Raw genomic sequence first — 27,298 nt, 5'->3', positions numbered from 1 at the left:
CTCTGCTTTGTGTAAACTCAGCCTGCGGATTAGCAAAGATATTCAGTGAATTTTTGTAATGTAGCCGTTTGTCACCCCAGGGTCTGTTGCATCCAGAAACTTAGAATTTATTTATTTTTAACTAGTTACTGCAAATGGTTTATTTCTGGCCAAGTTTTAAATGAGAGAAGTAAAATTTACTGATTCAAAATCCCAATTTTATCCCCCCCCCCCATTTTTTCCCTCTCAGTTTATAGCTCTGATAGTTTGCTACTTAATCAGCAAATTTAGGCTCAGAGGGTTAAGAATAAAACACAAAGATGTTGCCAAAAAGAAGGTACAAGCAAAAGCTTTTCCTACAAATGAGACCTTGTCTCATAAAATTAAATTCCTGTTCAATGTTCCAACTTTGCAGAAATATTCTCCACTAATTTAGCACTGCATCCACTGTAACTGACTCACAGTGGAGTTTTAAAAGAAAGATTATCAAAATTGATGCAACAAAACCAGAAATACTGTCTTTATGTTTCCAAACATTCATCTTCCTTTTTAAAACATGGCAGCAACATTGCCCGAACTGATCTATATTTGACAAAAAGCATGAATACATTATTCACACACTGCATCTGCGTCACCGAATATCAACCAATTTATGCTTTTTCCTTCAGATTTTTCTTTTGGTGAAATCTGGACAGACATTTCTAGGAAAAAAGAAAAACAAGCGGAGCACTCTGAGTTGTATTGTGTTCAAGGCTCTGCTCAAGCCAGAGAGCCGTCCAATTATCAAATGAAAACAAGATTGTCCTTTAACAGATAACCCACACACTGAAACCTTGACAGCAGAAAAAGATCTTGAAAGTGGAGTAGAAGGTAACAGTGCAGGTTGAAAAAGAACACGCTCAAGGTCTGTTCTGTCTTCAGGAAAAAAGGTCATTTTTCTTTTTCCATTTGGCACCTTTTTGTCTAAAGGTAGCGGATGACATGTTTCATATGTGGAAGGAGAACACGTCTTTGGAAATGTGGCTTTTTTTCCGTGTGTCGTGCTGCCGGTGATGGGCAGATCGTACAGATGCCACATATGGTTGGATGTGTGTTCATGCTTGGAATAACTCAGACCGGTTTCAATTTCACACAGTGTCTGGTTTCTCTGTCGCAGCCTCCCAGTCTCCTCTAACCATTTGTTTCTTTTTCTCCTCCTTTCCTCTGAAGGATAAATTACAAATGATAAAAGTGTGTTTTGCGTCCAGCCTCCTGAACACAATGCTGACGCCTCCAGTAATGAGGTCATTATTATGCATATCACAGATATCAAGAGGAATGAGCTTAAAAGCTTACACGTTTAATTGATTAAGGCAAGCAGGCAGCCATGGCACTTTGTAACAAAGACGGCTGTTTATTCTGAAGGTCGTGATATTTGAGCAACGTACTGTACGAGTTCTAATTAAATATCAAAATACTTTGACTTCTAGAAATAAATGAATGTCATTCTGAGGTTATTTTTTGAAAAACAGGCAGTCACATGTTGTTTTATTGCAGCTATATGAGCAACTTTTCAACTGAAGATGCTCTCTGGAGAGTCAGTGTTTGCTAAGTTGGGGTTTTCAATCAGCTTTCATTTGGAAGATTTGTAATTTGAAACAAATCCCTAAACTTTAATGAGAAGCATTGTGTTCTTTGGTTTTTGTGCTGCAAAGAATACAGAACAATTATCTATTTTTGGTGCATCTTTATGTTTCTTGAGATTCACAGCTCATATTCTTGACATATTTAACGCTCTGATGCATAAAATGTGTCAAAAGTGACCCATATCCAATGGAAAATGGGTAACTCCTTGGTAGACTCAAGACTTGGACTCAAATCAGAAAAACAAGGACTTGAAATGTAAGTCTTGAATTTGACTGCTGTGACACTCAAAATTTGAGTCTTGAGCCTTCAAGTGGCAAGTTTGTAGTTGGTTAAAGGTAAAGAGAAAGATTTTTACATTCATACAATACTCACGAGGCTTTTCAATGCAGGTAAATCTCTGAAATTTGAGTTTAAAATCTGCTTTCTGTAGCGACATTACCATCAGAGCTGAACAGGGAAGTAACTGTAACAACGGGCATGACGTCGGCTTCAGAATCCGGGAATATGATGGAACCAATAGCAGAAAAAACCCAGCAAGGGTTTAAGTAAAGTTCCGGATGCTCCAGATAAAAAAAAAGAAGCATTCAGAGGAAGGATTGGTGTCTTAAAAAGGAAGTAATGAATGGCGAGGAAGAAGCATGCATCAGCAATGTCAACAGTAGTAAACAGAAAAACAACAAGACTGCAATAAGGGGGTCTTTGGTGTCTTGCAGCGTGTATACTTAGACATTAAGCCTGTGGTTTCAAGGGACAGAAATGTGAAAGCACACTGTTAAAATGAAGTGACATTTTAATACTGAGATGTGAAAAATATGTGAAAATTACTTGGGACTTTGTAATGGAGCATTCTGAATTGACTGGCACATGATACTGCTTGGATTAGGTGAAATGGGTGACTACATTTAGTCCTTGATGTCAAAGACTTCAAGAGGACTGGATTTTCCCCTTCCGGACTCAGGATTTGATGTTGTCTCAGTTTGACGCTGCTTGACTTGCCTAAAGACTTAAACTTTGGACTGGAGACAAGCTTTCATTAATTTGAGATGATATGGAGACTTAATTGTATGTGACTTGACCTTGATTAGATTTGCATCAATACTAAAGACAGTTTTTAGTTTTAAATCTATTTCAGATTGCTGATACATTTTTATTATCTGCACACTAGAAGAAGAATATGATGTGCTGACAGCATATTGATTCTGAAATCTTAAAACGTCTCAGTTTTTATGATTCTCAGGATTGAAAAAAGCATCCAACAGAATATGGTTTTCAACTTTGTTTAAGATAACATTTTATGGATGTAGACAGGTCTTTGTAGCAGCAACCACAAAGGAACCATCAGTTACTTTCTCAGTAAATCACGAGTGCTGCTAGACAAACTGGTGAAGCCTGATCTATTTGGAGCTGTGGCATGATTCAGTCGACCTGAAACACTTGGACCAACAGGCTCTTTGTCAAGTACGCAGTATTTTCTCCACCTGAGCAGCAGCAGCAGAGTCTTGGAAGCCCTGCTGCTCTCTGTGGCGCAATGTGACCTGGATGAGAGCTGGAGGATCTAATGTGGGGCAGCGCAGATTGCATTGTATCCACGGGGCCGGGGACCACAGCGCTGGGAAACTTCAGGGACACAAAGTGCTTAAAGCAGAACTCAGATAGCGATGGCCTACTCTTCTCTCCAGTCTGTTCGACTTGGCCACTGGTCTCAGGCCAAAAGGAGAAATTAGAGGAATGTAACTGATTCATTTACTCCCCGCTGATTAAATTCTACAGACAAGGACCGGTGGATTGGAGGCAGATGTTGCTTAACCCCCTTATTTGTCATGTGTTTATTGATTTATTTTACCCCACTGAACGAGCACTGCTGGAGGAATATTAAATCAGATTTAGCTAGTTAATCCTGGCGTTAAATTGGCTTAAATTTCTGAATAGAAAGTGGCTTTCAGAAAATAACTAATAAGTGTTTGCTGCTTTTTGACTGGAGTTCTGCACCAAGTTAAATGAGATTAATTACCTCCACCTGTGTTGGTCCTTATTAGCGAGAGATCTCCAGCCTTGAGCCACATAAAGGGACTGAAACTGATTGTGAAAGCTCATCTTTTGGTGGAGTCAATGTAATAAAAATACAAAAAAAGGAAGCAAAACTTTAACCCGAGCTCCAAATTTGACATCACCTCCACTGCCTTTTCTTTGAATGAATCTCAAACTTTTTACTGGTGCATTTTTCTGGCTTCGAAGAGTATTTTGCAGTCTATTAAAATTGAGCTAATAATCCATCTGCCTCTGGAGTAGTTATGTGTGGCTACAAGATCAGTTAATTTGAGATGCTTCAAACAAGGTCGACTGTATAATTACGTATTAAAAGAAACACGTCTATATCTGTTCAAACAGCCGAACTTCAGGCCACCACATAAAAGTCTGCTCTCTGTGACAGACTTGGTGAATAATACGCTGTCAGACAGTCCCATCGAACACGTCCATTGTGTTGCACTTGAGTGTAACCACGAAAAAGTGCCAGAAGTGTGAAATATTAAGAAAAAGAGCTTAGAGAGAAACTGTGCCTACTTTCACACCTCGGAACACTTGACCAGTCGCGGTGGGTGCGACTGACAGATTATCTGTTTCAGAAAGTTCCGTAAAAGAAATGTTGAACTACTGTTAGAAGATCTGATGAGCATTTTGTGTTGGGAACAAATTTAACTAGTTTGAATGCATCAAGTTTAAAGGATAAATAACAATAACGACATGTTGGCTTGTGGTTTTGTAGTGTGCACACCTGAAATGTTGGTAATGATCCCTTCATGTGCAAAAAAAAAACTGTGCACACAAGTAGAGTAGGTTGAAGATGAATGAGAAAGTAAACTGTTTAACCAGATACTTTGGGTAATAAAGGCATTGTTGTTTTTCTATGTTTTTCTTTGTAAATAAATCTTCTAACCTGGATGTTTGACAACTTGCCTGATTGCGTCTGTTTCTTGTCCCTGCTGACTTTTCTTTGGCAGAGTGAGTACATTCCCAGATCTCAGTAATGAACTTGGTAAGTATGATTTTATCATTACAGAGATAAATGATAGCCAAATTGTAATAAAACACATTATTTCTTTAAACCAACTCTGGATCTTGGCAAAGTGGACCGAACCTCCAGCCAGAGAATCTGTCCTGAATATGGAATCATTATCTACAGATTCAGCTTGGCGTGATGGATCTGTGAACAAATCCAGTTCCTCTATGAAATAATGCCTCTAACTAGGGCCAACAGCACGACGGCACGTCTCACACAATCAGCTCCAATGTCACACAAGTCGAGTCAAACCTAAGCCATGTCCGGAGACATCTTGTCGAGGAAACTGACCGCAGATCCAGTCAGCGCCTCTGGGCTCGGCCGTTCCTTTTGTCACGAGTTAATGTAAGCATGGACGCACGTTCGCCTCCTCGCCCCGGATGCTGGTCCCTACCCCTCGGATCACAAGTTCAATTAATTTCACAGTTGGCGGCATCCACAGTCATTTCACCGGGGCCTGTTGTCTGGAACTGGAGAGAAATGGGAAGAGTATGATGCACCCGGAGCTGAAAACGCTCAGCTGCTCGGCCCCTCCTCTCCATCCCCTCCACCCATGAAGGCTCCAGTCGCCCGGAGCCACATCTGATCTGATAGGGCCGAGGCTCTGCAGCATATTAAAGCTCATATCGCGGCGATAAGAGGGAGATGAGACGGATGCATGCATCATTACAGCTCTTGCAAAGACATCTCTTTTCCATCTCATTCAACAGAAATTTCAGGATTTATCAGAAAATGCGCTTCATTTAGGACTTGGAGCTAATTCGCAGTCAGATCGGTTATAGCTGGTGGATGTGCTTCTGACTTGACCTTAAGTCAAGTTCAGCTCCAGCTAAACATTTTCAATATTTCCAACTCATAATCTCTAAGAGCAGTTCTGCAAAGGCCATAAACAGTTCAACAGTCTGCCTTCAGTTTACTACTTTATTTATACAGGCTCATGTGTTTTGTAAAAAAAGGCCTCATGATGAGCTACAAGAGCGCTGAAGCAACAAACTCAATCATCTGCAGGTGTGTAGAGGAGATACTGACTAACTGTGATCAATTTAAATTCACAAGACACCTGGAGTACCGGTGCAATCTGTTATTAAACTCAACAATTTTACATCTTCTGTACACTTTAGATTGTATATGTGCACTGAAATAGAGCTGCTTGGTTAACTGACTGGTGAAAACTAACTGGAATCACTTTCCTAATCAACCATATTTGACTGAAATTGCCAAATATTTGCTCGTTGAAGCTATTCAAATGTAAATATTTGATCCTTTTCTTTGTCATGTATGATAATAAATGAAATATCTTTGGGTTTTTGACTGTTGGTTGCAATCGGAAGGTGGCATTTTTACTAATTCACTATAATGACATTTGGGGACTGATGAGAAAAATGAGCAGATTAATCACAATTACAATCATTTATTGTCTGCAGTTCAAATAAATCAATAATTTCTTGTAATTTTTTTTAACTTGTTGGAAGAATTGAATGTCTTTGGACAAGAAAACCGGATTATTGTTGTCTTTATTTTTTTTAAGGGCATTCAGCTGCACTAGTAATCACTGTCTCCACTGTATCAGGACTCAAATTCTGCCAGAACATTTTTCACAGATGTGTAATCACTCATTTGGAAGTGTGCATCATCACAAAACTGCACACAAGACTCGAGACATAAAAGATTTAGACTTGTGACTTCTTAAATTTTGCATATAACTGGTTAACCTCTTAAACCGTTATTGGAAAGCACTTGTGTCACTGCTGTACCAGAGTTAAAGCAGCTGAAGGATGTCACTTTAGGAATCTGATGCATGAGACACATACTGCTCGGCTTCGACTTGGACTGACTTTGTTTCAAGGGTGACCTGGTTTCACTAGTGCTTAGCATATCCTTACTGCTGGTTAGGAGGAAAAAATGCAGATATGGCCTCAGAACCTCAGCTGTCTATTCATCCATCCTTTTTCCATACTGCTTAACCCAGCGTCACTGGAGCCCTGGACAAGTCTAACATAGGATTGACTTTCCACTTCACCGGACCTGCATTTGGGCTAAAGTATGTGGAGGCACCCCAGCTGGGTCGGTCCTCCACCTTTTTACTGCTGCTGTGGGTTGCACATCATCTCACTTAGCACAAAACACCTAATGCTGATAGCACTCTGCAAACCACATTATACCCAATGATGAATGAGAGCAGCATCCGTAAATATTATAATGAACCATCATGCATCCCTGCAGGCACTCAGCTGGCGTCCACTCTAATGAGCACTAAGAGAAGAGGCCACACAGCTTGTTGAAACATCTCTGATAGATGTTTCACATTATAGGCAAAAAGGCCCCCTGCAGAATATCCAAGGCTGTGAAAGCACCCTGCTCCCCTCCGTTTTTCCATCTTTAACCGTTCCTCATCCTGCTTGTGTCCCTTTGTCATGCAGGGCAGTGTGCGCTGGTTGATTTTCCAGGACAACACACAAGGGATGATACTAATCAAAGACCTATCAGTGCTTCCTGCTCGCAGCTCCAGTGCCTCAGTCTTAGTCCACAGATTTGCTCCGTAGTAAACCTGCAATCCCTGATCTCACTGTCGCAGCGTGTCGCTATGCGGGTGCTGAATTTTTCACATTCGGTGCTCCTTCACATCTGTGCTTTTAAAAGATTTGTGAATGAAGCCTGGTGTGTGAGTGGGACGCATCACCCAAGCGATTGCAGGTCTGCCCGAAGGGTCACAGGAAGTCTGTGGGCGGCTCGGCTTCTTCCATTCACACAAAACATTCGGGGGAACTGACTAATGAAGCATTTGGAGGAGTAGACTCCGCTGGTGTCATCAACCTGCAGATGAGTTGCAGCTGTAATTTCTGATGCCATTTTACATACAATTACCATCCATTTGTGCCCAGAGTGAAAGCTCGCCACCGCTTGCAATTTGACACTCGAGCGGCGTCAGCACCAGCCCTGCGTGGAGTGGAGTGGGAAAGAGTGGGAGGTTTGATGTGGAACAAAAATCACATCTCCACCCAACTGGGCGCTGATTTGTTTGTATGGCGGTTTTCTGTCTCTCTGATGAGCTCATTGTTCTTTTACAGGGCTCTGTCTAATGTGTGTGAGTGTATTCTCATTACAGATGTACAAGCACTCTCCAGATTAGATCATTGTGCTGCTCACAGATGCTACACTCGACTAAAGTTAGATTTTGTCACCGTACTGTAAAAGGCATGTATCTCCAAAAGAAAAATGAGCTTTGAGGCCAACAATCCAGAAGGTTTTAAAGTGGTTTATATAGTCTAAGGAACCATTTTAACCCATAAAGTAGATGTAATCCTACCAACCCCAAGCAGTTTCTGACATTTTCCACTGCAATCTAAAGTCCTGCACGTCTGTGGAAACCATTTCGAGAAGTAGAGAGCACTTTAAAAAAAAAAAAAGGGGGCAGTAAAACAAATACACAGAAAAACTGTTTCCTGGATTATTTGCTATGAAAATGTATTTAGATTTTTTTATGGAGTCAACTTCTAAAACATTTTCAAAGTGTCCACAGGTGTTAACAGTACCGGGGCAAAAAACACATGATATTATACCACTATTTTTAATTTGTTTCCATACTTGTCTGCTATACTCTGTGTAAACACTGCCTGCAGTTCAGCCAGGAATCTCCTTAATTCTTGTTATGTGACCCTTCATCAAGCTCAGTCATTAATGGCTTTTCAGTTACAAAAGTTTTAGTTTTTTACAGATACTGGTTAGTTCAAATTAAGAGTTTTTGGGGGAAAATTTCTTTAAAAAAAAAAAAAAAAAAAAAAAAAACGTGTTCAGAAAAACTGAAATTTAATAAAATATTGAGAATTTAAAGATTAGATTTGGTTAATATGCCAAAGGAACTATCTATGATTTGATCACGGACCGTCAGAAAGTTAAAAATCTGATGATTCTATTCATTTTGACAGTTTGTGATTACAATAAATGGTGTATTTTTGGCTTTTTTTTTCTTAAAGATAACATCCTTTTTTATCCTGCCAGCAGGTTTTAGGGTTCAGAGTAGGGCTGCAACTAATGATGAATCGTCTGAGCACAATACGTCATCAAAAGCAGAAGTGAGCGCGCAATGCAACAGAAATCATCATCCAAGCAGAGCGCGGAACACGGACGGACATCTATATATGCTGCATCGTGCATATATAGTATATGTATATATTATATATGCACGATACAGCGTGGCCATCCGCTTTTAATGACGTATCGTGCTCAGACGATTCATCGTTAGTTGCAGCTCTTGTTCAGAGGGTTAAATTCCCATTGCGAATCCAAATTCAGGAAACACGTTTTCAGATTCACTGTTGTTGAAGTAGTTGATTAAATTACAAACAGTTTGCTGTCATTTTCTATTGAAACTGGTCCTATTTTATAGTGTGTATTATGACAGAAGTTACCCAGCAACTGTGTCCACTGTCTGCTCAACAGATGACACTGGAAAATCTTTGCTGCACCCAAGAACGCTTCATCCTAAACACATCTCGACATAGAGCAGTCAACCACCTGCCATGTAGACAATATGAAGAGTGCAAGATTGCCTGTAACTGTGAGTAGCAGTGGTGGAAATACTCGTTCATCTGTGCTCAGTGTGTGTCTGCACAGGAGGCGTTCAGGCACAGTATTGAGTTGTGGGCCATCTGTGTTTTGTGGGGCTCAGAGAGCAACACACAATCACTGCTACGTGGTTAAAATGCAGGGAATAGATTCACATACATTTCAAATAGAGGGAATAAAACACGGGTCATTAGACCACCTGTGTTGACAGCTGCATTGATTAAAATAGCAGCAGGTCTGTTCCATCACAACATGTGAGATGACTGTAAAACATCGATGACACATGGAGCTTATGTAGCTGTGGTTCTATAACATCAAAGTGACTGCCACGTGTCATATCTTGGCACGGAAATGACTGAAAGCAGCTCAAATGCATGTGATGGAATGAGAAGATCAGGTGGGTCAAAGGGGTGTTGCTTCTTTTAGCACTAACCTTTGCTTAGGTTTGATTTTTAGGCCAAACTCTATCAGTTAAATGTCAGTGTGTATGTGTCTTCTCATTAAACGAGTGCAACTATTCTGAAATCGGGGCCCATTTGTTTTCCAAATGAGAACATTGTCCTTCACAACGGAACCATTAACACCCAGCCTCTCCTCTCAACACCCAAGCTCCTTCTTCATCCTCAACTGTCAGCTTTTTTCTCCTCTTTTTGGTCTGAATGCAATCCGTCCTCATTGTAAAGAGAGAATATTACCCTATGATAAAAACAACGCTGCCTCAGGCTCCCTGCTTAGTGTATCAGAGCTAATTCTTTGCATACCAATACGAGCCGTCCTCTTTTAAGTGCTGGTATTTGGTTGTGGCCGCTGTGCTGACGGAGGCATTTCCGTGTCCAGCTCTGCCCTGTCCTTGCCCTCTGCTCATAATAGATATTGACAGGTGCGGCGCAGATAACGCTAATCTGCATCCTAACAGGATTTTACATGTCATATAGTGCTTTCTCATCGCTGCAGCATTCAATTCTCCACTTTGTTATGCTGCTAATAGCATTTCACGGTGGCACAGCCCATGGCCTTCAGAGGGGAGGATGTGACAGCAGAGCCCGACTCGATGACAGGTTTTGCTCTCCTGAGCCGCGACTGAGCAGGTGAACTAATGCCTATTGGACGCAGCATATGGTCTATTAACAGAGATGATAAAAAAAAAAAAAAAAACATCTATCATTAAAATGCACCAGTGCTAAATTTATTCATTGAACAAGGGGGCTGAGAATGCTATTTCGCCTGTAGCAGCCACTTCTAGAATTGAATAATGCCCTTTGTGGGCTCTGGAGGACCTTGTAAAAATCCGAGATAATTAGAATTATCTTAGACAAACTTTTTAACGTCTGTGTTGCAAACTAGGGGTGTAGAGTTTGAAAGACGAGGCAGCAAAATACACAGAAAGGCTCCACTGGGTTGCAGTGTGAGAAAACTCGGGATACATTTGGACTCTGATGTATTAATTCTGGCTGTTTCTTTTCTCATAAGCCTTGAGTGAGTATCCAAGTATATGAATTAGGATTTTGCATCAGTCATATCTCTTCCTTATGACCTCTTTTTTTGGCCATAGTTAGACCCCTTGCACCTTTATAACTTTAGAATGCTTTTCCCTTCAATGGTTTTGTCTCTGTGCCATAAATGAGAGTTATTAGCCACTTCTGATGTATGGTGCAAAACTGAGTTGATGCAGTATGTTTCTATTGAAGTTTTTCACATTTAAGTGTTGACAGAAATGCAACAAGTGATTGATGGACCCTTTGCACACTTATACATCTAAGGATTGTATTTATATTGGCGTACTTGCTCACATTTTTCTTTCATTTACCTGTAAAGTACATTTTAGGGTAAAAATCTGAGTAGTAATCTGAAAGTGCTGAGCTATGTCACACTTTACCAATTTTTTAATTCTTTTTACACTGTGACTGAGATGTTGATTCAACTTCTTCATGTTTTTTAAAGGATAAAGTGTCATTAAAGGCAGTCTAATGCAACACCAACAACAACACTGCAACCTTAAAATCTGAGGATTAAGATGCTGCAGTAGGTGCCAAATTATCTCAAAGAATGATCTCTACAGTAAAATACACACAGTAACATGTGTACTGAGCAAACATCAGATATGTAAAAGGGTAATTTTTAAACAAGCAGACTGGAAATCTCTTTCCCGTTCAGTCCTGAGTGAAATTTATACTCTCTTCAGTGATGACTAAACCTGATATTCAAAGGAATATTTAACTATATTCTGAAGCGACTGACGAAAAAATATGCAGACAGATATATAGGAGCCTTGACACGGAAAATGGAAATGTATTTTTTTCCAATTTGAGATGAAGAATGTATGAATGAAGATAGAGTAAGTGAGATAGCTCAGGTTTGACCCTCTGTCAGATGTGATTTGGGTGTACAAACAGGTGCTCCATAATGCATGAGGGGAGGCTGGATGGGACGAGGCGTTAAGAGGCTATCTCTGCGTGTGTCAGGATGCCATGAATGAATCTCAGTATTCAGTCCTGGACATGTGGCTGGAAAGACTTGTGGGATTCTCAGAGTGTGAGTTTTATCTAACCGACCTAATCAGGTTCATTAGCTGCTATTTAATACACGGGCCAGATAAGGAGACGAATCAATTCATATTGTGCATTTGGCAGTTGTAGATCGGTTTGCCGCGAGAGGATCGTCTCCCTGCTGTTCCGAATCACGCTCATTGAGGAAGAAACGGAAATTACCACTTCGCCAGACACTGCGCTGACTTAAAATGACCTGATAAAGACCAATCACAGTCTTGATAGAGCCTGAAAACTGTCCAGTGACAGAGAGTTTACACAGATTTTTACAGTCCGAAAAGATCACATACTGGGATTCACATTTGCTTGAGTCTGGAGCATGTAGAGCCTCTGTTTTCAAGACTCAACAGTGAACAGGATTAAATATACTTGAGGTTTTGTCCATGTCTACATCAGTTCCTGCTACCAATTTCATGTATTTAATTTCTTTTTGTCCTGTTTCTAGATTTCACATCACTACAAAATCCTGTTTCGATAAAACTAACCTGCACTCTCAATTCCATTTTAGAGGAAACGTGTTATCAGTTGTTTCTGACATATAACAAATTTGTTTCAAATCAATATATCTTTGACATTTATTTAACTCTTTCAGTGTCGTTCCTTTTCAGCCAACCAATCATAAGGATTCACTGTTGTTTATTGTCATGCCAGCACACGTATTTACACCAGGTGGGACGAAAGTAGTACTCTGGTAATAAATCAGATAGGGTGGGATTTGTCATCATGGTAACACAAAAAATAGAACAAAAGCTTCTTTTCTTAAACCTGATAAGGTGGTTTGGTGCCAAAACCACCACCAAATGGTAAGGGAAAACCGAAAGTAAAAAACAGGTGAAAACAAAGTCCAAAAATGATGGTCAAAGGAGACCAAGGATGCCAATCCTGGTCTACTGCGTTGGCATCCAGTTATGTCTTTTTCCTTCATCCTCCTGTGATTCTCCTGAGGCTTTTCATGGTTACACTATAAACAGCTTGAATTGTGAGACATGATTTGTGACAACTGGTATTTGCATAGTGGGGATTTCAACTGCAGCAGGAAGCAAACATAGTTTTTCCTGTCACTAAGCAGCCACAGGGTCTGTGGGTCTGCAGCCACCACCAAGAGAAGAAACAGCAGTTTTCATTGTCGAAGAGCCCACGGCTTCCAAAGCTAGACAAGGTGCACCGGGTCTGGAGATCACCAGGTTTTCTTCAACATTTGCATGGTTGTACACCGGGAATTCAACCTCCAGATTAGATTTCTACTGTAGTATCCTGATGTGTGGGAGGGACAAAATTTGGCTCAAATGACCTTATCTGTGGCGTGAAAGCACATGGGTAATCAAATATGCTAGGTTGCTGTTTAGCACAGTTTAGGAGATTTAGCCCAGATTTACCTCAACACATTTACATAAGGGGACTTCAAAGGTGTTGCAGGAGCCCTGGGACCATTGTGTCACTGCACAAGGAGAGTATTATGAAGAGGATGGTGGCCAGGTTTGGTGTAAAATCCACCCAACTTCAGCAAAGTCCAGGTTCACTTGCTCACCTGACTCTGTTGCTCAATCAGTACATAAACCCACCAGAAGCACTAACACTTTTTGAAAATCTAGAGGCGTGTCATCACCTAGTTCAGTATAATTAAACACTAGACGACAAAATGCAGAATCAGTGTAACACTGTTCAGAGTCTGTAATCAATCTGCACACTATTCTCTATCCACATCATAATGCTGATATCACGTACCTCACTAGGACCAAGTACAGTGGGCGACGCTGCAGAACAGAACACTAATATGACTGTCTTCATGAAGACACAGGCTTCTGCAGACTGTTTCCTCCCTCTCCCTGCTGTTTTGCTGCACCTGTCAGGGCTGGACGAGTTGCGCATTTATCATTCTTATTTGTTTGTAGCCTTTTGTGACCGCATGTAAATCCAGCACGGTGCTGCACCACTTGAGTCTGAGCAGAGGTCTAATCAGCCACAATAACTGCAAACTGAAAGCAGCACAGCAGGTGTATACGTCCTATGAAAGTGGAACACGGTTGATTTATATTATCAGTTGCATTATCTTAATGCAACTTTGCATACAGGCGCAGTATCACCATGTGTTACACCATTGTGAGGCTTTGACTTTGGTTTATTCTGTGCAACTATGCCTCCTGATTCATTGTGAATAAGTCTCTTTATTTCTCATAAATGCAGCAAGACATAATTCACAGTGTAAACGTATTTCTGGCAAATTTTTTTGTCAGAGTGGAGGCCATGCTACCACCTCAGGAGCGAGTGTTTTGTCCAAGACAAATGTTTTTAATGGTTTCTTCTTTTAAAATTGGAGATTCTATGACAATATAATTCTACAGTAGCCCAACAACATTATGCAAATGTTCCAATTACTGTTTGGAATAAATGCACTTTGGTTTTTCTGCAGAAGCACAAAATGCAAAAAATATCTCATTTAACCTTGTTACCACCTGCTCCCCTAATCTCAGTAAACAACTGCGTAAATGCCTCCTATCCTGTGTGACCCTGACTACTTAAAAAATATTTCACGTTGTCCTTTTTTGCAGAAAGTAGAAGATTTTCAGCTCTGTCTGAGGGTTGTGTCGTTTGGTCCAAATGCCCAGTTTTACAAGAATTGTGTGTGTTTCATTCCATATCTAGTGTGGGCTTTGCTGAGTTTCCACTGTCACAAAGAGCAGCAGGATGAAAAGTTTGCAGCTCGGTGACGGGAAGCTGCAGGGGTAAAGCTGTTTCACTCTATCTGATGCCTCGTCTTTGAGTCTGAGCCTTCTGAACGCTCTGATCGTCTTGAGACTTAAAGCTTCGGTTTTGACTCTGTGCCCGTGTCTCGATCCCGGCCTGTTTTCTGTCGTTTTCTTTGGTATTTTGTGTTGCGCTGTATGAATGTGGCCAGCGGGGAGACGAAGCTGTGGCTTGTGTAGGAGACCTGTTACAAAACAAAACAGCTTCTTTGTTTTCCATTTTTTTTCTATAGCGTATCAACTGTGTTTGCTGACCAGTTTTTCAGCACCTGTGGAGACTTTACCTCAGATGCTGTTTTCAGTCCTGCTGGTTTAGATGAGGTGTTTGGATGGGAGCTGGTCTATGTGGGCCGAACACAGCAGGACGACCATCGACTTTTCTATCCAACTAATAGAACTCCTGTAGAATTGTAAGCTCAGTAACGTCCTGACATATTTTAGGTACATTTACTAACTGTGGAACACATCAGCGCTGGTTTCTTTTTTAAAATACAGCATTTCAGGTTGAATATGTCTTATGAATCTCCAGCACAAAAAATCTACTAACTACAAGCCTCCAGCTCTATGAACAACCAGGAACTTTGATTATTGGTGACCCTGGAGGCCAAGAGGTTAACAGGACGCTGATCTCTCAAACCCCTTATTTGCATTTGCTGTCATGTCCCTACAGCCAACAATCACACAATTTAAATAAACAAGCTAAAGTAATAATCGATGATTAATTACTTCCATGATTTCAAAGCGTTTTGTTTCGGAACGGTCCAAATTCTATAAGACTTTATATGTGGTATTTTTCATGCTTTTAAATAGCAGGTTGTTACGACTGCATTTGTATCATGTTCATTATGTTTTCTCTCCCTTTTAAAACAGCACATGTATGCCAGGTGTAAGTGTGTTCATACATGCAAACTGGGGTGTGCCGTTGCCAGCCTGAGATTGGTTAACCAGCTGCCAGTCTGATTGGCTCCCCACTGGTGGCAGCTGAATATAAAAAGATGGCACTGCTGGACGCAGGAATCTGACATCCTGGCTTTGGACATGCAGTTCTGTTAGATTGTGGTTGGTAGGTTGGTAAGCTGTCTTATTTTGGTTTGATACCTTTAGTTATCTTGGTTATTTTATTCTTACGTATATCATTATGGTTGTCGTTTTGGCCTGCATCCACCTTGAAGATAAGACTTGACTAAATGCAATTAACTACCAGAACTCTGTTTAAATTCTATGATTGCTTGCTTCAAATTAAGCAAACGCGCTTTTCTTTAGCCTCTAAAATCTTGCAGTGTCTTATAAAAGAAGCTACTTTCAGTATCCTAAGAAAATATTTTCTTTTTGCAGTCATCTTGCAGTCTAACAGATGCCACAAGGCAAAATTCTGTCAATATTTAAGACTGGCAAGAGCAAGAAGAGTCTTTTTGCAGTGGGAAAAACATTTTCCCACTGATGTAGGGATTTCAGTGATGGAAGGAGGTTGCCAAAAATCTTGGATGATCTATTACATAAAATCAGACATCAAATATAATTACAGTTTATCAGCTTAAATCACAAAATAGGGCTGCAAAAGGAAGAGAGCATCAGATCCACGTAGGAGTGACTCTCTGGAGCTGATACAGATGCTTCTCCTTCCAGACAAAGTAACAAACTTCAGGGTGGATTTCAGGCAGCAGCCATGAGATCACTGGATCCAGAAAGAGCCTGACTCACCAGCGCTCCATCTCTGAATCAATATAAGGCATCATAGACAGTCGAGTAAACATGAGTCTGCAGCGCACTGATGATGTCACATTACATGATGTTATTGATCAAAGTTTAAAGTTTTAAGTTGCCGTCTGCTCGAGTTCACAGCCACTAAGAGCAGCTCTAAAGCTGGAGACACATAAGGACTCAGTAATGGAGGCAAACTGGGCAAGTGATACCTACTTGGCACACTTTAACACCCCTCCATTTGCACTCACACTCAGCTACACAGCCTTACACATGCCCGTGCACAGACACACTGTAGGCCGGGGGGATTACAGCACGGGGAGGTGGGAGTGCTGCAGCATTGCGTCCCAATAAGACAAGGTCACCTTAAATGGATTGGGATGAGGAGTGGGGGGGTGAAGCAATTCCCTGAGGATGAAAACAGGGAGCAACTCATGAAAAAGTAATTAAGCAGGATGCACATCAGTGGTTGCCACAGGCGGGGAAAGCAAGGAGAGATGAATAAGCCCCGAGGACGAGGGAAATGTTTGTACGCAAGATGTCTGGGAGACGTTGGCTAAGTGCACACAGCGGGATTGTTTAACGTCTGACATCTCTGGGTTGGTCAACGCTGCGCTGGCGATAGTGAATCAACAGCTGCTCCGATAACTGATGGTGGTTTACTGCTTTTTTCCACTGTGCATTATTGAAAGCCTCTCGGTTTATGTGTTGGAAAGAGGTTCTAATTTGTAGAAATGACAGCTCAAACCCTCTGAGTCCAACCTTTTAAAATATGGCCAACTTAAACAAAACTGACTGGATTTGCAACCCTGTCACCCAAAAATTACCTGTCTACACAACTAAACTGCGTTTGTACACTTTGAAAGTAATGTATTTTGTCAACAAAAGGATTAGGAAAGACTTACCATTTAAAAGAGCAACAAAATCCACATAAGGATGTAGGATGGAGACACAACTGAGCAAGAAGTCTGGTGTTTCTGTCCAATGTGGGACCATTATTCTTCCACTCAAGTTTCATTTTCACCCATTTGTTTTAGTTCTTACTCACCCTTTGCTTAGTTTGAGTCACAAAACAATGGTTAAGTTCAGGAATACAGGATATAAGTTCCTTCTCCATTGACATTTTTGGAAAAAATCTCAAAACGTGCATGTTTTCAACAGCTTCTGGTAGCTCAATGGTCTTATTTTTAGTATTTATTTTATCTTAAACTTTGATCTTATAACTTTGTTTTATCCAATTTTGCTCTCTTTAATAAATCGATCACTCCTTGCACTTATTTTGCTGCCGTCTGACTGATAACATGCTTGATCAACTCAGCTTATTGAAAATACTATGGTTTATACTTTCACAGTATATTTAAAGCTTCTCGTCCATCTTCTGAGGTGACGAGTCCCACCACATCTGATATACAGTGGTTGGGTTACAGGAAAAGAACAACAGTGAAGCCATAGAATAAATAGGAAAAACTATGCTAATTTGAAACATATTTGTGTTGCATCAGAAACAGAGTCCGGCAGCAAATACAATTTCCTCAAAACGTAATTGAAACGACAATTAGAAATGGCATTTTCTTATTATCTGATGCATTTCTAAATGACGCACTTTATAGCGGACATTGCCTAGTTTTGATGGAATTGATCCAAAACAAATCAGATGAAGATGTTACCTTGGGTCTTGACTATTTTTTTGCAACAAATTCTCATACCTGGACAACAAAATAGAAAATCACATCAAAGCCTTCCAAAATAACCCTGGAATTCACACGATTGTTTTTCAGCTCTGTCACCTTCCAGCTCATGAAGTCTGCTTGGTTAAGTTGAAGAAAAAGATTACAGTCTTGTCTAACATACAGGAATTTGCAAAAAATATACCACACTGGAGGGAAACTGGAATCTCACAGCAACATAAACCTCTTGAACCACTAATAATCAACACGCAGCTTCTCATTCAGGTTGAAGAATCTCATTAAAACATCACTTGTGCGACAGCTGCTCGCCTTCCATCAAAATAAACCTGCTGACGTTCAGAGCGGGTAAATGGCCACATCACTACAGACAATCCATCACAGGGAACAAAGATGCACAGACTGGGCCAGTGAGCATACCCTCCTCCCTCACTGATAGCTGACAGAAATCCATCTCATAGCCTTGGAGGCGGCCTCACGCTGGAGCAGATCACTCGAGCAGGTAAGATGGGTGGATGGCGGTGAAGCAGCAGCGACACTCGTGTGTTTCTGTTCCATCCACACGAAGCTGCGAGTGTCGTGTTATGTCACAGATGCATGAATATTAATGCCATTACTTGGATCTGTGTTCAGCAGCTTGTTAGGACTGACGTACATTCAAATCTGTACTGCTTGTGCTGTTCTTTTCACTATGACGCTCCCACGCAAAACGAAAACGTTACACACACATGGCTGAGCTCGAGGTCATAGTCATTCATGTTCAGATATTTGTTGGATTTTAATGGAACGGTTGTAAATGTGTGTAATGGAATAAAAAAATATATACTATTAAAGAATTTGAGTGCTTCGTGAACAAGATATTTTCCTTTGTGAGGAATGTAGTAAAAAAAAATGGGGGTCAAAGGCTCATATCTTCAACTGTGGGGATCTAAAATATTTACAGATCAGTTCAAGGAGAAGTGAAGGGAAAGAAGAAAAGGAGCAGAAAAGACAGAAGAAATGATACATGGAATAAGGGATGAGTAGATAAAGGAAGGATGGAACAGCAGAAGGATGCTAAAAGAATATGGAGAAAAAAATCATGACAAGATTGAAGGAATGCAAAAAGAGAAACTATAGAAGAGAGGGAGGAAGGCAATGAAAAGGGAATAAAAAGATAAAGGGTTGGACAGAACTCAGCATGTAAGAGCCATAAATGAAGGCAACATGGAAGGAAGAAAGAGTCAAAATGAGGAGGCAGGGAAAAGGAGGTAAAGCAAGAAATAGCAAGACAGAGAGAAAGGAATAAAAGCAACTCAAAAATAGTAAAGGAAAGAAGAAAAAAATTGTCAGATAAATGTAGTGGAGAGTAACATACAATATTTAAAAGGAAAGAAGAAAGGACAGTAGAATAGAAGTAAAGATGTCAGAGCAGAATAAAATATTTAAGTTAAAGATTATATTATAGGACTTTGTGCATAGATGTTATAAAGGGATGGACTCACCACTTAAAGAATCCTGAATAAAAATTGGGAAGAGAATTTTCTCATGCCAAAAATGGCTGTTGAGTGACACAAGCCGACCCTGAAACAACCAATCATCTGCTTTCTTATAGTTGCATCCAACCAATCATGTTGTTGCACTCAAGAAACTGTGTTCGGCTGCGTTCTCTTTTAAAACAAACAAACAAAAATCTAAAATATGCTATTTATCATGCCAGAAACTCTGCAAACAAAAAGAGTTATTGGATTTTCAAATTTCAATTTGATGATCCTTTAGGTGCTCACCTGTGATGTGCCCCTCCATCGGAAACCAGTCGAAGCTTAAAATGGTGACATTTTTTCAAAATCACTTAGTTCTTACAGTAAATAGATTGTGAAACAAACAAACAAACTGCTGTGAACAAGGGTCTTGTGACAAAAAGGGACTTTTCGGCTGAATTGCAGGTTGTGTAAAATGTAAGCCATGAAATACCTGTAGTATGCAAAGTTATTTTTTTCTGTATTAGACTGTGTTCACTTGGAAAAATGTTAACGTTGATAATGTTGATGTGTTCATTTTTTTCTTTCCTAAATTCTCTCTACTTCCAGCCATGGTTGTGCCATTTCCATAGAGGTACAGCACTTTATATTGCAGTGACAGGAACATCAGAAACTGCTTAGAGTTCAGAGCATTAAAGAATCTGGAGTAGAAATCTATGGGAGAATTTCATAGCAAACTTTCTCAGCCAACCATGTTGTTGCACCGATGCAAGCGCGTCAGAAAAACATTTTTTAAAACTTTTTTTGATGCAAAGTCATCAAACTTCTGGAGCAGTTTTTAATCAGATTTGACTGGTGATTCTATACATGCAGTTTCTACATCCTGGTGACCATTCTTCTCATTCATTTTGATTTACATCTCTGGTTCTTATGTGTGAGACATGCAAAACTGCATTTCCATCCAAATGTAAGTACTCCAGTAAAACACCTCAACACTGTGCCTAACTGCAGTAAAGCACAGTGGGAAAACAGACTTTTCAACCTCGTCAAATAAAGCCTGATGCCCTTCACACAAAACAGACGACCTGTGCAGAAATGCTCGCCGGGTGATGTCTGCTAATATAATGAGCTATGAGGTGTTTGTGGAGCAGATCTGCAGCGAGGGCAGGATGCAGTCAGTGGTGACATGCTGCACATCTGTCAGTCTGCTTCCTCCTGACAGGAGGCGTGTGAGAGGAGGGGGGTAGAGAGTACGCCGACAGCCAGCTGTTAAACTAAGACATGTACGGCGGAGGCTGACAGGACCTCCGCTTTGAAGTGACAGCTACCGCCATCAGGCCACTAAAGCGTGCCATCAATAGGTGCAGCGGGACGGTGACAGGTACAGTCAGGGGACGGTCGCAGCCTCAGACAACATCCAAAATGTTACTCTTTGGTTGAGGGGATTCATTCAGTTCAACCACTTCATGAAAGCTGACATTTCAAACCTGATGTTCACTATTTGCTCCCAGGTGTTATGTCAAAATATAGTGGAGTGAGTGTGTGTGTGTGTGTGTGTGTGTGTGTGTGTGTATGTGTGTGTGTGTATTGGCTCTCCTTTCAAATGGTAATTTGCTTCTTTTTAATTATTTTCCAGAAATTAAAAGCAGAGGGTTTTTTCAGCGATTGTTCAGCTCTACCTTCTTTAGAGTATAACTCACTAATTGGCCTTCAAGGTTGAGTTTGTTAACCTGTCACCAAAAATGAATGTCAGTGAATGCATTACCAGCAGGAAAGCAGGCACTTTTAGAAGATAATTGTCCACATCTCATCGGGCCACTTAACAAACACTGATACATAGAATTAACAATGTTATACATTTTAAATGCATCCTTTCAAACTTCTTTCTCAACTTTCCACCTAAGTAAAAGCTGTTTAAAACTTATATGTATCTCAGTTTCATCATCAATGAAACAAATTTCATATCAAACAGTCTTCTCACATGCAAATAAGGTACACTGCAAAAATTATTACAGATATTAACTAGTAAAATCACAGAATAAAAGCATGTATTCATATGTTAACCCTAAAAAAGGCAAATAATGTCCACTTCAAAAATGTATTTATACAAATGGTAATTTGCTCTTTTACACTGTCTGACCACAAAATTCCGCCATTTTTATGGCATCTGTAAATCGGCTAAATTTTAATTATTTTGCAGTTATTTGATATCTTTTTTATTTTATATTATTTTTCTTAAAATTGTCTATTTGAAGGATTGAATGATGAAAAAATATTTTTCAACTTCACAAATTTTCCCAGTTTTTGTAAATTACAAAGATAATATCTAACAAAAACATAGACAAAAAGTATAAATTTACATTTTAACCCAAATATATCTGGCCAAAATTGTATTTGTTCTTTTACACAGTAGACAAAAATTACAATTTTACTGCACTTAAATCAGCTAAAAATATCATTATCTTTCAGATATTTGTCTGTGTCTTAACAGTTTTTGAATGTTACAGTTTTCCACCAAGTGTTTTTCTTTTTTTTTTTTTCTGGTGCTCTTTCTACCAGATATTTCTACAGATTTTCTTTACAGTGTAAGGGATGCACTTGTTTACCGTATGGAGGCGGAAATATTGCGGAAAGTATGAGATTACAGCTAAAGAACAAGGACAACACAGATGTAAATGCAGAAGGTTGCAGAGGCTGTGGAGACATCTGCTTGTTTACTCCTGCTGTGTGTTGTTAAAGACTGGTGATGGTTTAGAAATGTTCTCCTCTATTCAGTAGCACCAGAAATGTTTTTAATCGGTCTGTACAACTTCGACTCACAACATTTGCTGCTCTTTCACTATCTTCTGACTCACCGGATGTAGACCGTGAGTGTCAGAGCGCCATTTTTCACACAGCATTCTTGTCCCCTTCCACTATCTGTGTGTTACAGTTTTCACAATCCCTTTCATTGCTGGAAACAGCAGCCCTCAAACTGAAAATGGAAAGTTCTGGTGAAGAGCTGTAAGGAACATATTTGCAAAATTTGCTGCCTAACAGGGACATTCATACACTGGTAATGGAAAAAGTTTTATATTTCCTACCAAAATAAGTTCTCACAACACTATTTTGCAGGTTGCATCATTGCTGCAGTCCCCAAACAAAGAAGCCAGAGCATTTTTCCCTCCGTTAGCACACTGATAGTCAGACCATTCTCCAGCGCTGACACATGGACACATCTGGCTATGAGAGACTGTTATCACTGAAACTCTAAAATAAAACTGTCAGCTTCCAATCACCAGTTCAATAAAACACACCTCCTGCCACAACAATTTCCTCAGGGGAGACACCTTTTGGCACATGATTGTCTCGATATTTGTGCCACTTATAGCAGCAACAAGAGCTAGTGTGTAACAAAGTGGAGCTTTTTTTACTTTTTTTTTTTTTTAGGAAGTTTTGTCCTCTGATTCAAAACACATCCAGAGAAAATCTACCCAAAATGAATGAGTAAATGAGTTTCACATTCAAAAAGGTCCAGAGGGAGACACAACCAGTCAAACATAGCGTGGCTTTTTCTATTTAATTATGAGTGGATGGCTTGTTTTTATGGTTCAGTAAAGACCACAGTGTGATTGGATTATCCCAGTTAGATCATCAGGTCAGTAACTTAGATTGATTGACCCAATTGTTTCAAGTCATTATTGACAGTATAAATCAAACAACGTTTAAAAAGTGAAATATTGAAAAACCGATACTCATTTTATGTCGTAGATAGAAATAGACTGAGGAATTGGAAAGGATTCAGATTCAATACACAAATTTTAAACTAAAACTCCACTTATAAAGACCCTTACAACACACTGAACATGAGTGGCAAAGTCACACATAGAAAGTCACACATCTTCAAGTAACAAAGAATACGTTTAGACCAATTATATGTGCAAACTGCAGAGAAAAATCCTCCTAATCAGTTGCAGACATGGACAGTTTATAAAGCGGTGGCCAGGCTGAGACTGACATTAGGGTGACACAGAAACTATTTTTCACACTTTTTTCTGTTTTGCAAATTGCTGTGTCCCAAATAGTGTTTTTGTTTTTTGAGCAATCTCTATTATCATCTGCTCAGATGGGCAAAAGTAGACCATATACATATACTAAGTCCACAGTTAATCCTAAATAATACACACTTTAACTAAAGAAAACACGAAAGAAAGAATCTTTATTTACTTGTAAAAACAGAAGCATTTTATACTGCCTATACATTTTTCAGTGACAATAATACACAATCTATGGTATAAAATGAGTGTAAACACTTTCTGGTTGGTCATAAGTTGTATCTAGTTGAATGGGGTGTTGTTCTAGTGTTAAATGGGAATAGTCTGACCTATCAGATGTAGACGTTGGGTATAAGCTTTCTATTGCTGGTGTGCATTTCACTCAGTTTGTGAAATCCTTCTATCTGTGTATAACCCTTGTCAAAACCAGGTTTGCTCTGGGAAACAACAGCCATAAAGCAGCAACTAACATGCTGCAAATGGCGAGTTTTGCTGAGGATTTGCAGTGTGCACTCAGGCTATTTCAATTCCAGTGCTCGTCTCCCTGCATGCAAACTTTACACCAAAACAATGACACAATTTTGCAGGGGCACCATTTCTGCATCCTGGGCTTAGCATCACCCAAGATGATTGTGATTGGTTGAAAATAAAATACACACGCAAACACAGACAACCCAGAGTGTTTTTCTCCACTCAAGCAGGATGATAATGAGGAGCAGTCAGACCAATCTCCTACACTGACACTTCACTGTAGAGGTATGCCAGATTAATATAGGAACAATAGCTGCAGAGAAATGGTTCTGCTAAATATGTCTGTCAGAAAATTAGCAGTTACTGGATGTAATTTAAGTTCTATGAATACACGTGTAGTTATATAACAGGCTTCACCTGTTTGGTTGTGTGTCTTGGCCAAAGCTTCACTCCATCCCAACATATAAATAGACAAAATTTCACATTGAGTGTCTTTCACTTACCTTACAGACATCTAGTTAGTGTTTATCCGCTGCCTAGACTCACACATTTAATCATGACAGCAGCCCTGTTAATCTCTGCCCCTCTCACTGTCCACAGGAGTCATACGAATAAAGCAGACTAATGCATTCATTCAAAGCTGCTGTTGAACAAGCAACAGTGGAAATATTTTGGCTCAGAGAGCCACCTACTGAAAAATAAATAAAGTATTACAACTCTGGCACTCCACACTCAGTGACTGTGCTGTGATTATCAGCCAAGGGCACTCGTCTGATCCGTCTGTGTGTGAAGCGTGAGCGACTTTTCTTATCAGGTGCGAGCAGAAAGCAGGTCGTGTGGCTGGAAAACATTTTGAGAACATACCGTAGGATATGGGGATGTCCAGATCGCCCTGCCAGGACATCTGCCCCGACTCGTCTATGGACTGCTGCGCTGTAAAAACACAAAAACCTCTTGTTTATGGATCATTCTAAATCCAACTCTGCTTCTCATTTATGAAAACTTAGGAAGACAATAGCGGGGAAGTCTACTGCTGTGCCATGCTGCATTCACACTGGCTGCCTACAAAGTGTGTAAGTGTTACTTTGTCATTGGAAGTGTGGGTTTAATCATAGATAGGAAATGTGTGTGCATGTGTGAAGACTTTGCAAGATGTTACTTGAAGCCATTATGAATCGTAATACTTCCACTGCGCTGAAACAAAAGTCACATTCTTTGACTTTTTTTTTTACTGCACAGTCATTTGGCAGAAAGAGGAGGACAGCATGACGCAGTGGCTTAGTTTGCAAGAAGATTATTAGTCTGAACTCAGTTTGCACTGCACTGTGAAGTGAAAAACACATAATGAGGATGGAGTACCTTTCAAGTGGCTACGTCCAAGTGTAACGAACCCAGAGGAGATGAAGTTGTGCATGTCCTGGCCTCCACTGCGCAGGGTGTCTTTTCCGTAATGCCCTGGTGAGACAAAAATTGTGGAAAATCAAGATTTCTGCAAAATATTTGAGGGTTTCAAGGGCTTGGTGTTCTCTTTGCCTAAAAGTTGAGGGTCAGGATTGGTGATAAGGACGACGGGTTGAGGTATATTGCTGAGATATATTTCGACTCGTCTTCCCACCGCCCGAGGCTACATCCACACTAATATGTTTTCATTTTTAGACACATAACTTTTGCTAAGCTTCCGTCTAGTGCACACGTGATTATGGTGTTCTAGGACGCCTGAAATGGAGACTTTTGGAAACGCTGCTGACCCTGTTTCAGTTCGAAAATGGGATTGTGCTTTTGTCTGGACAAGTAGACTCTGAGGTTTTCAGACACAGTGTTCCAGATACCTGCGTTTGCTTCCAGATTGGCTCTTTTCAGTCACTTCATGTAACTCTTGATTCGTCACATCCTCATCATGTCATGGCAATTTCCAAGCTATATTTTGACCGCCTCAAAGTAATGCCCTTATTGTCGGTCCAAGCAAAGAAATCCCTGCTCTTTTCACTAATGCTCTTCCACTTCTTCATTAGTATGTTGTGCAACTAAGCAACCAGCCTTTTGCTTCAGGTTTGTCCTATTTGTGGATTTAAGTGATCCTGGCATGTTCATATGGAGAGATAATGTCTGAAATTGTGCTAAAACATTCATCTGGATGGAGTTTGTTTTTGTTTTAAAGCACCGTTTTTAAATGAATGTAACCCTAAATACTGCAGAAAATTAAGGCACGCATGGTTCCAGAAGTTCCATTCTTTTTCCTCACAGACAACATTATGTGAATCAGCATTTGAGCATTTCTACCACTTGGACTGCTCTAAAATCATGCCGGTGAAATCATGGGTGCAAAACATAAACAAGTGCACAACAAAATCTTGGGCCTTTCTAATTAAAAGTAATTTCAGGCTTGTGCATATAAAACTCGTCACATTCTCAAAAAAAATGAACCACAATCTGCAGCTTAAATCAATTTTCCTTTCAGATTCTGGGTTAGAAGAGTTCAGCCACTGTGGTACCATGTTCTGCTCACAAATCCAACAGTGAAACCATTTGAATAGCAACAGCAGCTGAGGCTCATCGGCATTGTGTGTCTGTGCAGACTCTCAGTCATCCAGGTCACAGTAATCCTAAGTGCTTAAATTGAGGGCAATTGGATTTCTTTTTGGTTCTCAAAGATGTCTTACCTTCCTCGGTTTTAACTGACTGATGTGGATTTTCAGGTAGTTATTTAAGGTCATCTGTGGGTCATTAACTCAGCTCACATGAATCAAGGCTCCTCAAGGCAAGATTTAACAGTGTAGCAACTTCTAAAAAAGAGGGCTCCTTGGAGGACAGCAATGTCCACATTCTGGTTTGAGAGAAGAGTGAAGGAAGCCATCTATGATGACTGGAAAAGCCATCAGGAAAGGTGTCCTATGGCAGTTTCACCACTACTCACACCTTGAGTCAGTCTCAGGTCATTAATGAGCCTTGATTCATGTGAGTTTTGCACCGTTGACTAGCTCCAGGTGAGTAATGACCTGCAGGTGGCCTTAAATAAATACCTGGGACTCCTCACTAGTCAGGTAGAACTGAAGAGGGCTCTTGGACAAGAAGTGAAGCATCTGAAAGAATCCAGAAGAAGTTCAATTTCTTTCTACTGAGCACCTAGGACTGTGGGCACAACCCTGTCTCAACAAATTTACAGTCTAAAGTGTAGTCTGAATTATGTTTTGAGGGGCGCATAATTTTCTTTTAAAATAAATGTAATTTGTCTCTTGTGACATTGTAGGAAAGATAGCCAATTTGAAAGAACCACTAAATCTGCTTCTGGAGGTTGGAGAGGAAGATGGAGGAATAAACCAGAAACTATTTTGTGGTTAGGTTTAGGAACTAAAACGTGCTTTCTTGTACACCTTTAAATGTTAGAAACTTTGTTTAAGTTAAGCACCAAAATTATTTGTTTAGGATTG

The 27,298-nt window shown here is 40.1% G+C and overlaps 1 protein-coding gene across 4 annotated transcripts in view; it reads right to left on the bottom strand.

The window, feature by feature from the left end:
- LOC111574869 (protein shisa-6) overlaps positions 1-27,298 on the bottom strand; it is a 94,599-nt gene that overhangs the window by 50,755 nt on the left and 16,546 nt on the right. For all 4 annotated transcript variants that reach the window (XM_023279674.3, XM_023279676.3, XM_023279675.3 and 1 more), the window contains exons 4-5: positions 25,230-25,325; positions 24,735-24,803 (exon numbers count right to left, since the gene is read on the bottom strand). In XM_023279674.3, coding sequence (XP_023135442.1) covers positions 24,735-24,803; positions 25,230-25,325 — 165 coding nt within the window. The remainder of the gene's footprint in view (positions 1-24,734; positions 24,804-25,229; positions 25,326-27,298) is intronic.

Source organism: Amphiprion ocellaris, chromosome 19, assembly GCF_022539595.1.
Source record: "Amphiprion ocellaris isolate individual 3 ecotype Okinawa chromosome 19, ASM2253959v1, whole genome shotgun sequence".
NCBI lineage: Eukaryota > Metazoa > Chordata > Actinopteri > Pomacentridae > Amphiprion > Amphiprion ocellaris.
Note: the sequence above shows the minus strand (reverse complement) of the source record. Positions and strands in the feature narration are given on the sequence as shown.